Source organism: Heterodontus francisci, chromosome 31 (genome assembly GCF_036365525.1).
Source record: "Heterodontus francisci isolate sHetFra1 chromosome 31, sHetFra1.hap1, whole genome shotgun sequence".
In the NCBI taxonomy this organism is placed as follows: domain Eukaryota; kingdom Metazoa; phylum Chordata; class Chondrichthyes; order Heterodontiformes; family Heterodontidae; genus Heterodontus; species Heterodontus francisci.
In genome coordinates, this window is record NC_090401.1 from 43,865,078 (window position 1) to 43,878,945 (window position 13,868).

The 13,868-nt window shown below is 43.6% G+C and overlaps 1 protein-coding gene across 6 annotated transcripts in view; it reads left to right on the plus strand.

Annotated features, from left to right (window-relative positions):
• The window catches only part of rps6ka1 (ribosomal protein S6 kinase a, polypeptide 1), a 229,046-nt gene that overhangs the window by 140,756 nt on the left and 74,422 nt on the right, over positions 1-13,868 (plus strand). The window contains exon 2 of one of the 6 annotated variants that reach the window (XM_068011443.1): positions 5,037-5,178. The exons of the other annotated variants lie outside the window; for them this stretch is intronic. Within the exon in view, the coding sequence (XP_067867544.1) occupies positions 5,037-5,178 (142 nt within the window). The remainder of the gene's footprint in view (positions 1-5,036; positions 5,179-13,868) is intronic. 6 annotated transcript variants of the gene reach the window in all.

The window sequence follows — 13,868 nt, forward strand, 5'->3', positions numbered from 1 at the left end:
TGGACTCTTTTGTCCCCCAAAATACAGCACACCAACCAGATTTCTTTAAAGAACAACTTAACTATTTATTAGAGAAAACAAAAGTCTTTACTGATGAGATAAATCTATATACATATGTATGTATGAAAAGCTCCTTATTTCCCTAGCTCTCATGCACACACACATACATTCAAAAAAAAGTTAACCAGGGGAAAAATAGATTCTGGTTTGCAGCTGTTTCATATGAATAAAAGGAATAATAAAATAATTCAGTTTGTCACGTTCTGGTAGGAAATACTTTGGTTTGGGGGGGGTCTCCCAGAGTTGAATAGTTGGATGCCACTCTAAGTCTCTCCAGGCGAGGTTGATGAACAGTCTGTGATGGGTAGGCATTCAAGGCAATTTGACTATGGCAGTCATCACATAGGTCTTTCAGCAGGGGTGTAGCAAGAGGTCTGCTTTGGACTCAGCAGCAGTATAGCAGTAGAAGCTTTCTTCAGGTTCCAGGATTTCCCAAAACACAGGAGGTAACAGGAACCACACTGGATGCAGGAATTCTTCAGAGACAGGAGGCAATAGGAATCTGTTGCCTTACAAATACAGGGTTTATTTTCAAGAGATGCAGGTATCCTTTTTACAGAGAGAGGTCTTTTTCTGGGTCTTCCACTTTGATCTCCAGGCAGGTCAGAAAACCAATTTCAAATGCCAGTTCTTTGTCCAACTCACTGGTTTTTAAAAGGGTCCAAAGTGAAAATAAACCTTCCTGAGCTGATCACATGACTAGACAGAGTATCTCCTCTGCCATTCAAAGTTTTGCTCTGAGGAGGTTAAAACTCCTGGCTGGCTTCCTTGAAACTGCTTGCTTTCCTATTCTTGTGGACAAGGTCAGCATCCAAAAAATTCAGCTATTTGCAGATGTCCATGTCCACTGAAAAGCCTTTTTTCAGTTTTTTAAAACACATAGAATTCTAAGATTTTAGTACAAAAATAAAACCTCTTGTAACAATGTGTACATCTACATAAAATCCATTAATGCCTCCGGAACAGTCCCCCCCTGATAAAATATTCCCATGACCCACTGATCTCTGATTCAAAGCACTGCTGTCTGTTTATCACCTGTCTAAGGAGAATCAGAAGTTCCTCTCCACACTTATGTGCCACAACTTCTAATATTGCCAGAACTTTGTGCAACAAAGAACATACATAAATGGCATCACGATAACAGTTACAAGTATCTCAAACTGTAAATGTAAATATATTTTTAAATAGACAGCTCAGGAAGGAAGTGGGAAGTTATGGTCCCTCTTACCAGCTATTAACACTGACATCATCTATCAGCACTAATAGCATTCATATTCTTGTAATGTTAAGCTCTGGAGTGTACTATACCACTTCAGTGTAAGATTATTAAATATGTGGCTGTCAGAACTCATATTCTGATAATTCTCAGCTGTGGGATTTTGAAGATGGAGGGCCGTCTTCTGGAGTGAAGTGAAAGCCACTTCACAGAAAAGAATGAGATGTTAACATGTCATTGAATTCTATTTTATGCTTGATTAAACATGAAGTTTTTTTACTTGCATTGGGACTCAGATCCATGAATTATTTAGTCAAATCCGGTAGCTGTTTGTGTGTAACTGTCATTCATTACAGTAGGTGCTCTCTGAATGACCCTCGACACTACCAATCTACTCCTTATCCCTCTCCAACCCACCTCAGTCAGTGGGTGTCTATGACTATGCCGTGCTTTTGTCCCTTTCCCACCTCTGGGTATGACTATAGATTTTGTTGCCTTTCGTATGACTATAGATTTTGTTGCCCTGGGTGTGGCTGTATGCTTAGTGACAAAAACATAATTGCTGTGAGTCTATCTTTTTATACAGCCCCATGACTGTTGTTTCTGTTCTTTATGGAATGAAGCTAGAAATAAAATGGTGGAGAAATATAAAATACATTTTCTGCTGGGTACTTTTCACAGAGTAAATCTTAAACAATAGGTTTGGCATGCAGAATAGTGGTTTGATTTGATCAGAGTATTCTAGTTAATGTTAAAATAATAGCAAGTGAAACTAGAGAAAAGGGGGAAGAAAGAAATGTACAGAAAACAGAATTAACCTGTTTAAAATTTCAAATCTCTTTTAATTTTCAAGGTTTAGTAATAGCATATTAGAGCTCTCCTAACACTCAAGCAACTTGATTTTTGTAATATTAGGGTTTATTTAGTGATAGAATTAAAGTGTTTCATAAGAATAAGAAATAGGAGCAGGAGTCGGCCATTCGGCTGCTTGAGCCTGCTCCGCCAATCAGTAAGATCATGACTGATCTGATTGTGGTCTTAACTCCACTTTCCTGCCTGCTCCCCCATAACCCCTTACACCCTTGTAGATCAAAAATCTGTCCAACTCAGCCCTGAATATTGTTATGAATAGATAAGAACCCCCTTGGAAATTGTATTTTGTGCATTTGAGTATGAATGTCAACCGCCATTTTATACATCATGCTTACGTTTTTACTTCTATGTTCTGATTGTCAAAATGGACAACAACTTGAAAAGGGTCTAGTTTTAGGACCCAGGAAACCCCTGTCCAACCTACCTGGACTTGAAACTGTAATAGTTTGAGGGTACAGCATGTCTTCATTCCACAGCTGCCTTTGGGTCAGATTAGTCCAGCTGCCTGAACCTGCACGCCTCTCTCTGAGACACGGTCTGCAAAAGCCAAAAAATTAAAGACACAGATTGCAAACAGTGAAGAAAATTAAAGACATGGTCTGCAACAATGGAAGAAAACCTGCCTTCTATTAGCTTCCTCTCTATCTAAGAAAAATGTGACTTCAGCAAAATTAAGCTACCTCCATTTATATCTGAGTGCAAGGAAGAAGAAATTTGTAAGAGAAGAGATATTTCCAACAGCTCCTCCCCTATTCGGCACTTCTAATCGGTGATCTCTAATTTTCGGACTGTTTTTGATAAATTAAACGGACACTAGTTTTAACTGAAATTCATGTTAGTTTATAGTTCTATTTGGTAAATGTTCTTGCCTTTTTATGCCTTTAACCTTTCCCTGAATGATTGTAAGTGTGTGTGGCAAAGTTAAACCCCTTCCCTTGTGTACAAGTGTGTAAATAAACCCTAATTCTTTGATTTAACTCTTAACAACCGTGTTGTTGTTGCAGTCATTTATTATCAGAGTTTAAGGGAGGGAAAGAAATTCAATCACTAGTCTATTTAAGGACAGGTGGTTGGGGAAAACGAAGAAATTTGTTCACAGAAAAAAAAGATTAACTACCTGTTCGTAACAATATATTCAGTGACCCAGCCTCCACTGCTGTCTGGGGAAGAGATTTCCAAAGATTAACGACCCTCTGAGAGAGGAAGTTCCTCCACGTCTTAAATGGGAGACCCCTTATTTTTGAAACTGTGCCCCCTAGTTCTAGATTCCCCCATGAGGTGATACGTCTTCTCAGCATCTACTCTGTCAAGCCCCTCAGAATCTTGTATGTTTCAATAAGATCACCCCTCATTCTTCTAAATTCCAATAAATATAGGCTCAACCTGCTCAACCTTTCCTCACAAGACAACCCCTTCACCCCAGGAATCAGCTGAGTGAATCTCCTCTGAACTGCTTCCAATGTAAGTATATCCCTCCTTATGTAAGGAGACCAAAACTGTACGTCGTACTTGAGGTGCGGTCTCACCAATGCCCTGTACAGTTGTAGCAAGACTTCCCTACTTTTATATCCATCCCCCTTGCAATAAATGCCAACATTCCATTTGTCATCCTAATCCTAAGGTTTGTCCAATTGGAAGTACTTAATTGGAGTCCCTTCCTGGATCCTAGAATATCAGTAATGCTGACATTTAGTGATGCATGTACAAGGGCACCCAGATCCCTCTGTACTGTAGCATTCTGCAGTCTCTGTCCATTTAAATAATCTGCTTTTCTATTCTTCCCACCAAAGTGGACAACCTCATATTTTTCCCACATTATACTGCATTTGCCAAATTTTTGCCCGCTCACTTAACCTATCTATATCTCTTTGCAGACACTTTGGCTAGGATTTTATAGAGCTTCCGATGTCTGGCTTCATGGAGGGGGTGCCATTAGATCGTTCCGGCAGCGGCCCGCCACAGAGCCCAATGCCAGGAATGCTGGGCCTGATCTTCCCGATGGCGGCAAGGCTCCATGGTGGCCTCCCTGCTGCTGGGCGACGGGACTCTGATTAAGTGATCTTCTAAGCAGCGGCCGGCACTCACTCGCCTTCACTTTCCCATCTGGGGAAAGCAGGCGCCGCAGTGGTGGGGAAGGGAGGATCTTAAGATTTTTAGTGGGGGTGGGGGGGAATGGGGTCAAATTTTCGCCATTAGTGTAGGGGATGGTGGGAAGGGGTGACCTCTGCACTTTGTTCAGTTTGAGGGGAGGGGGGGAAGGTCAAGTGTGGAAAATAAATGTTTTGGGAGGTGGGAAAGGGGTGGCGGACTTTTGAACAGAATAGTGGGGGCGGGGATATAACCATAAAAACGTAAATTTGCCAGCTGCCCTTTTAAAAATGGCACCAGCGCCTGTGCACAGGCAGCTGACGCCTTTGCTGGCATTGGGAGAGGCTGCCCCCTCAGTGTGATTCGTGGGGAGGGGTGTGTGGGGGAACAGCTCGACCGGGTCATTAGCATAGGCCGCTGCGAGGAGGCTGGCAGCGGCATGGCAGCTCACAGGCAGCACGTGCGGGCTGTTCATAGCAGCAGGGCCATAAAATCCAGCCCTTTGTGTCCTCCTCACAACTTGCTTTCCTACCTTTCTTTGTACCATCTGCAAATTTGGCTACAATACACTCGGTCCCTTCATCCAAGTCATTAATATAGATTGTAATTAGTTGATGCCCCAGCACTGATCCCTGCGGCATTTCGCTAGTTACAGTTTGCCAACCTGAAAATGCTCCATTTACCCTGACACTCTGTATCCTGTTGGTTAGCCGATCCTCTATCTATGCTAATATGTTACCCCCAAGTTCTTATCTTGTGTAGTAACCTTTCATGTGCCACCTTATCGAATGCCTTTCAGATATCCAAATACACTCCATCTACATCTGCAGAAAAGAGGCAATTTTGGAAGATTACAACCAATGCATCCGCTATCTGCAGCCACTTATTTTAAGACCCTAGGATACAGGCCATCAAGTCCAGTGGATTGGAAAACTGCAAATGTAAAACCTCTATTCATTTTGCCACATGCTTTTTTTACCCTAAAATACTTCCAAGTCTCTGCCATTTCCTTGTTTCCCATTATTGATTACCCAGTCTCATCCTCTAAGGGACCCATGCTTAATCTCTTCCTTTTTACATATTTGTAGAAGTTTTTACTGTCTTTTTATGTTTCCTGCTAGTTTACTCTCATACTCTAATTTCTCCCTCTATTATTTTTGTAGTCATTCTCTGCTGGTTTCTAAAATGTTCCCAATCTTCTGGCCTACCACTATTCTTTGCAGCATTGGATGCCTTTTTTTCAATTTGAATACTGTCCTTACCTTTCTTAGTTAGCCCCAGATGGTGCATCCTTCTTGTAGAGTCTTTCCTTCTCAATGGAATATATCTTTGTTGAGAGTTATGAAATAGCTCCTTAAATGTCTGCCACTGCTTCTCTACTGTCTTATTTTAAAAAATGTTTTCCGAGTTCACTTTAGTCTTCTGTCTTTATATCCTTGTAATTGTCTTTATTTAAGTTTAAGACACTAGTTTCTGGTCAGAAATTCTCGCCCTCAAACTGAATGTGAAATTCATCATGTTATGATCACTCTTCTTGAGAGGATCCTTTCCTATGAGGTTATTAAGTAATCCTGTCTCATTACACATTATCAGGTCCAAAATAGCCTGCTCCCAGGTTGATCCCAGAATGTATTGTTCTAAGAAACTGTCCCTAATGCACACTATGACTTCAATATCCAAGCTTGGGCTGATAAGTGGCAAGTAACATTCGCGCCACACAAGTGCCAGGCAATGACTATTCAACAAGAGAGAATCTAACCATCTCCCCTTGACATTCAATGGCATTACCATCGCTGAATCCTCCACTATCAACATCCTCGGGGCTACCATTGACCAGAAACTGAACTGGAGTAGCCATATAAATACTGTGGCTGCAAGAGCAGGTCAGAGGCTAGTAGCAGTCCCTCATGGCAGACTGGTACAAAAGGTGAAGTCACACTGGATCAGAGGTGAGCTGGCAAGATGGATACAGAACTGGCTCAGTCATTGAAGACAGAGGGTAGCAGTGGAAGCGTGCTTTTCTGAATGGAGGGATGTGACTAGTGGTGTTCCGCAGGGATCAGTGCTGAGACCTTTGCTCTTTGTAGTATATATAAATGATTTGGAGGAAGATGTAGCTGGTCTGATTAGTAAGTTTGCAGACGACACAAAGGTTGGTGGAGTTGCGGATAGTGATGAGGATTGTCAGAGGATACAGCAGGATATAGATCGGTTGGAGACTTGGGCGGAGAAATGGCAGATGGAATTTAATCTGGACAAATGTGAGGTAATGCATTTTGGAAGGTCTAATGCAGGTGGGAAGTATACAGTAAGTGGCAGAACCCTTCGGAGTATTGACAGGCAGAGAGATCTGGGCGTACAGGTCCACAGGTCACTGAAAGTGGCAACGCAGGTGGATAAGGTAGTCAAGAAGGCATACGGCATGCTTGCCTTCATCGGTCGGGGCATAGAGTATAAAAATTGGCAAGTCCTGCTGCAACTGTACAGAACTTTAGTTAGGCCACACTTAGAATATTGCGTGCAATTCTGGTCGCCACACTACCAGAAGGACGTGGAGGCTTTGGAGAGGGTACAGAAGAGGTTTACCAGGATGTTGCCTGGTCTGGAGGGCATTAGCTATGAGGAGAGGTTGGATAAACTCGGATTGTTTTCACTGGAACAACGGAGGGGGAGGGGCGACATGATAGAGTTTTACAAAGTTATGAGCGGCATGGACAGAGTGGATAGTCAGAAGCTTTTTGCCAGGGTGGAAGAGTCAGTTACTAGTGGACATAGGTTTAAGGTGCGAGGGGCAAAGTTTAGAGGGGATGTGCGAGGCAAGTTCTTTACACAGAGGGTGGTGAGTGCTTGGAACTTGCTGCCGGGGGAAGTGGTGGAAGCAGGTACGATAGCGACATTTAAGAGGCATCTTGACAAATACATGAATAGGATGGGAGTAGAGGGATACGGTACCCGGAAGTGCAGAAGGTTTTGGTTTAGGCAGGCCTCAAGATCGGTACAGTCTTGGAGGGCCGAATGGCCTGTTCCTGTGCTGTACTGTTCTTTGTTCTTTGAATCCTGAGGTGAGTAACTCACCTCCTGAGTCCCCAAAACCTGTCCACCATCTACAAGGCACAAGTCAGGAGTGTGATGGAATACTCTCCACTTGCCTGGATGCGTGCAGCTCCAACAGCACTCAAGAAGCTCGACACCATCCAGGACAAAGCAGCCCGCTTGATTGGCACCCCAGCCAGAAACATTCACTCCCTCCACCACCGACGCGCAGTGGCAGTAATGTGTATCATCTGCAAGATGCACTGCATCAACACACGCAAGGCTCCTTAGACAGCACCTTCCAAACCTGCGATCTCCACCAACTGGAAGGACAAGGGTAACAAATGCATGGGAACAGCACCACCTGCAAGTTCCCCTCCAAGTCACACACCATCCTGACATGGAACTATATCGCTGTTCCTTTACTGTCGCTGGGTCAAAATTCTGGAACTCCCTTCCTGACAGCACTGTGGGTATACCTACCTCACATGGACTGCAGCGGTTCAAGAAGGCAGCTCACCATCACCTTCTCAAGGGCAATTAGGGATGGGCAATAAATGCTGGCCTAGCCAGCGACACCCACATCCCATGAATGAATAAAAAAAATCCTCCAGGCTACCTTTGCCAATTTGATTAGTCCAATCTATATGAAGATTAAAATTGCCCACTCTTATTGCTGACCCTTTCTTGCAAGCCCCTATTATTTCTTGATTTATACGCTGCCCTACAGTGTAGCTACTGTTAGGGGGCCTATGAACTACTCCCACTAGTGACTTCTTTCCTTTGCTATTTCTCATCTCCACCCAAACTGATTCTGCATCTTGGTCTTCTGAGCCAAGATCATTTCTCACTATTGTACTGATATCATCCTTTATTAACAGAGTTACCCAACCCGCTTTTCCTTTCTTCCTGTCCTTCTGAAATGTCAAATACTCTTGAATATTCAGTTCTCTGCCTTGGTCACCTTGCATCCATGTCTCTGTAGTGCTGTTATATCGTACTGATTTATTTCTATTTGTGGTATTAATTCATCTATCTTGTTATGAATGCTGCACGCTTTCAGATGAGCCTTCAGTTCTATCTTTTTACCATTTTCGCTACTCTGACATTTGCTGGTGCACTCTTAAGTTCGTACACACTGACCTTTCCTGTCACACTCTGGTTATTGTTAGTCATATAGCTACCCTGCACTATTACCTTGTCCTTTCTCATTAACTTCCTAAATTTCCCCTCACCTGAACCCTGCCCCCTTTTTAAAACCAGTTCTCATTCTAGGCTCCTACATTCTTCACAATGTGTAGTTGCTGTTCTGTGGCAGTTGATAAATTCAGTATGGATGTGCTTTAGCTTCTGCATATATCATGGTCAGTACAAAATAGCAAGCAAATGTTTTCTTATTTAGCAACTGTGAAGTGAAATTTTGATTGGCAAAATTTTAATTGAAACTGTGAAATGTAACTTGCAGCAGACATTGGATGCTTTTAATCTTTATCCGAAGTCAGTGACATCTTTTTTTCCCCATACTATCTGAGATATGTGTGATCAGATTCGGTAAAGACTAATTGGCTTTACAATTCTGTCTTCTGTGATGTGTGTCATTGAAGGGTTTTGGTGTACACAGTAATCGCTTTTCCATGGTTTTTAAAAAATCATTCCAGTATGTAGTTTCTGTAGTAAATGATCAAGATGAATGTTATCATGAGTCCAGAATATATCATAGGGCTTTCTTAAAGACTAACGTCCAGAACGCCTTTAATAAAGGTCCATATGAAAGACTGCTACACAAGCTTAAGGTTATAAATATACTAGGTAAAACTTGGAAGTGGGTAAGGAATCGATGAAAGAGAGGAAGGAATGAGTAGTAGGAAATTCTTATAATAAGTGGGGAAAGTAAGCCAGTTTGCAAATGATAAACTGGTGGGGGATGAAAGAGAAAGCAGAGTGTGACTAAGGAACGAGGAAACAACAGTATGACCTAGGCAATAGGTAAGTGGGTCTCTCTAGGAAAATATGATCTTAAGTATTGGAAGAAAATAGGGGAAGGTACTTAATGACTGGTGTCAGACTAGTTATAGAAGGGACTGAAATAGATCTGAAAATGATGGTAGGCTTAACGATGATTATTTTCAGCCATTGGAGAGCAGCAATTAACAAAGGGGGCGGCGCAGTGGTTAGCACCACAGCCTCACAGCTCCAGCGACCCGGGTTCAATTCTGGGTACGTACTGCCTTTGTGGAGTTTGCAAGTTCTCCCTGTGTCTGCGTGGGTTTCCTCCGGGTGCTCCGGTTTCCTCCCACATGCCAAAGACTTGCAGGTTGATAGGTAGATTGGCCATTAGAAATTGCCCCTAGTATAGGTAGGTGGTAGGGAAATATAGGGACAGGTGGGGATGTGGTAGGAATATGGAATTAGTGTAGGATTAGTGTAAATGGGTGGTTGATGGTCGGCGCAGACTCGGTGGGCCGAAGGGCCTGTTTCAGTGCTGTATCTCTAAATAAATAAAATAAAGAAAACAGAATGCTGAAATCAGAGTGCAGGTCTGAGGCTGCCACGCTCAGTGATATGGTGTCACATTTTGCCTGGCAATGCTCCTATTAAGCACCTTGAGACACTTTGCTATGTTAAAGGTCCTAAATGGGTGCAAATTGTTCCGATCAGGTGGCATCTTGTATACTGTGTTCTATTCTGGTTACCAAGTAACAAGGGAACTATCCAAAGTGGTGCAGAGAAGGGTCACAAGTTTGATTCCTAACGTCAGGACTACATCAGGAAAGATCAGAAAAACTTGGACTCTTTGTCCTTGAAAGGATACAAATGCTGGAGAACATTACAACGTTCTATAAGGGATGAAGTTGAAAATAAGAAAGCAATCCTGACCACCATTTCACGTTAAGCCACTATTAGGACCAGATGAGCAATGTGTCTAGGGATCGCTTGCTGTCTTCACCTGGTCTTATTGTAACAGGGTTTAATTTTAAACACACTGTGTTTTGAGCTCTCCCTTTGTGAATCCTTGTTCACAACTTTCCAATTATAAGGCAAAAGGCTTTCTTTGGTTTAAAGCAGAAAGATGAAATTTATGAAACCTTAAACTTAACTCTAATACGGTTCACGCCTACGGATGTACAACGCGCTCACGCTAGCATGCACATGCGATATAAACATGCAAAAATAGGGACAGGAAAGAGCAGAAGAAAAGCTAAGTAGAACAGTTTGAGGCAATATCTTGATACTGTGTCTCGAGCTCGCTGTAATCCTGGATTGAAATTATATTCTTGCATTTTGTTGGGGCCCAGTAATCTGAAAACTTTGTTCACGTGGCAAACCTTTCTCTCTTTGAGTTTCATGTGTCTTCAATGGTTTCCGTTTCCTGAGAGATGAGCTGGCAGGCAACAGAGAGATGTTCTTGCTTCAGTTCCAGGATCACACGGCGTTGTGCCTCAAATCCCTCTGTCTGAAGTTCAAATTTTAAAAAAACTCCCAAGTTGCCCAGCAGGCTAGTCACGTCACTAGTTCCTTATATGGAACAGTCTCTTTACCATCCTTGGTTGGAGGTTCAAATTTCTCTGTCACAGCCAGTCAGCCATATGACCAAAACTAGTCCGACCACTTCTGTGTATTAGGAACGCTGCTGGATCCCCCATTGCTTCAACATTGTCTGTTACCAAGGAAATGTCTTTCCAATCAGAGATTGCAATTTAAAATTTTAATGTTCATGTAGTGAAATAATGTGTGCCTCAGTCTTGGCAGGTAGGGGTTTGCCTGACACCCTTCTTCTTTGGCCTCCTTCTCTTGCGAGACAACGGGTAAGCGCTTAGAGGTGGTCAGTGGATTTTGGAGCAGCGCCTGGAGTGGCTATAAAGGCCCATTCTAGAGTGACAGACTCTTCCACAGACGCTGCAGATAAAATAGGTTGTCGGGGCTGTTACACAGTTGGCTCTCTCCTTGCACTTCTGTCTTTTTTCCTGCCAACTGCTAAGTCTCTTCGACTTGCCACTCTTTAGCCCCGCCTTTATGGCTGTCCGCCAGCTCTGGCGATCACTGGCAACTGACTCCCACGACTTGTGGTCAATGTCACAGGACTTCATGTTGAGTTTGCAGACGTCTTTAAAGCGGAGACATGGACTGCCGGTGGGTTTGATACCAGTGACGAGCTTGCTGTACAATGCGTCCTTGGGGATCCTGCCATCTTCCATGCGGCTCACATGGCCAAGCCAACTCAAGCACCGCTGGCTCAGTAGGGTGTATATGCTGGGGATGTTGGCAGACTTGAGGACTTCTGCGTTGGAGATACGGTCCTGCCACCTGATGCCAAGGATTCTCCGGAGGCAGCGAAGATGGAATGAGTTGAGATGTCGCTCTTGGCTGACATGCGTTGTCCAGGCCTCACTGCCATAGAGCAAGGTACTGAGGACACAGGCTTGAAACACTTGAACTTTTGTGTTCCGTGTCAGTGCGCCATTTTCCCACACCCTCTTGGCCATTCTGGACATAGCAGCAGATGCCTTTCCCATGAGCTTGTTGATTTTCTGCATCGAGAGACAGGTTACTGGCGATAGTTGAGCCTAGGTTGATGAACTCTTGAACCACTTCCAGAGCGTAGTTGTCGATATTGATGGATGGAGCATTTCTGAAGTCCTGTCCCATGATTTTCGTTTTCTTGAGGCAGATGGTTAGGCCAAATTCGTTGCAGGCAGCCGCAATCCTGTCGGTGAGTCTCTGCAGACACTTTTCTGTGTGGGATGTTAATGCAGCATCGTCAGCAAAGAGGAGTTCCCTGATGAGGATCCTCCGTACTTTGGTCTTCGCTCTAAGACAGGCAAGATTGAACAACCTGCCATCTGATCTTGTGTGGAGGAAAATTCCTTCTTCTGAAGACTTGAACACATGTGAGAGCAGCAGTGAGAAGAAGATCCCAAACAGTGTAGGTGCGAGAACACAGCCCTGTTTCACGCCACTCAGGATAGGAAAGGGGTCTGATGAGGAGCCTGACACTACATTTACAGTATATGTGTACAAATTGATAAAAGGCATCCGCAAAACAGATATCAGGATTATTGCCTGAAATAGTCTTCTGGACAGAGTAGGTCATAGATACAAAACTTTGAAACCATTTGAGAGAGAATTAGGGACTGTGATGGGGCCAGGATTATAGATTGCTATGGAAGGGTAGCTGAATAGCTGCCTCATCTGTACTTGCCTCTAAGTACAACAACAACAACTTGCATTTATACAGCACTTTTAATGTAGGGAAATGTCCCAAGGCATTTCACAGAAGAATAATCAGATATAAATTGATGTTGAGCCAACAAAGAGAGATATTAGGAGAGGTAATTAAAACATTGGTGTAAGAGGGAGGTTTTACATTCACTATAACAGGAGGACAAAGAGGTTAAAAGATTTAAGGGGAGAATTCCAGAGCTTAGATTCTCAACAGTTGAAGGCATCGCTGTCTGTTGTGGGGAAAAGGAATTGGGGATGCATAAAAGGCCACAGTTGGAGGAAAGCTGAGTTCTTGGAGGATTACAAGGCTGCAAGAGATTACATAGGTAGATGGGCAGGGGCAAGGCCATGGAGGGACTTGTACACTAAGGTGAAAATTTTAAATTGGAAGGGATAGGGGAAGCAGGAGCCACTGTAGGTCAGCATTTGGGTGATGGATGAGCAGGACTTGGTGCGGATTAGCAAACTTGCAGCAGAGTTTTGGATGGGCTGAAATTTATGGAGGGTGGGGGATGAGAAGTCGGCTAGGAGAGCTTTGGAATAGTTAAGTCCAAAGGTGGCAAAGGGATTGAACGAGAAGAAAAGGAATGGAGGTTAAGGCGGGGTCCAAAGGTATCAGCTTCAGTCCTACAATATTTCGCTGGAGGAAAATGTGGTTCATCCAGGACTGAATGTTGGACCAGTAGGCTTATAGAAGAGGAGGGTGCCACAGGTAGATTCTTTTGGGACTTCAGAGATAACAGTACGGCGGTGGTGGGGCACGAGGGAGAGAAAACACTGCTCGAGGTGCTCTGGCTATGATGGGATAGGAAGGGGTGGAACAAAGCGAGGGCAATCCCACTCAGCTGGACAACGGAGGAGAGGCATTGGAGGAAGGTGATGTTGATGCCCACATTAAAGACTACGGAAAGGTTATCCAGGATGAGGCAGGATAGTGCACAATCAGAGCGAGTGTCATTTGTGACTTTACGGCCACTTCAATACTATGGCAAGGGCAGAAACCTGATTGAAGAGATTCAATCGGGGAGTTGCGCAAGAGATGGGAACAGATTTGGGAGGCAACAATACAATCAACGGTGTTGGAGAGGAAAGGGATGTTGGACTTGGGTGGGAGTTTGCAAAGACAGAGGGGCCAAGGGTATGTCTTTTGAGGAGGGGGCAATGAAGGCAGTTTTGAAAGGGAGCAGGTCAGTATCTGCATTGCAAGGAAACAATCGGGCATTGAATATTGATTTCTGATGCCTACCGGTCTAGTAAAAGGATGCTTGTTAGTCCTGCAGCATCTTATCATAGGAACATAACCACAGGAGTAGGTCATTTAGTTTCTTGAACTTGTTCCACCATTCAGTGAAATCTCGGCAAATCTCCATCTAAT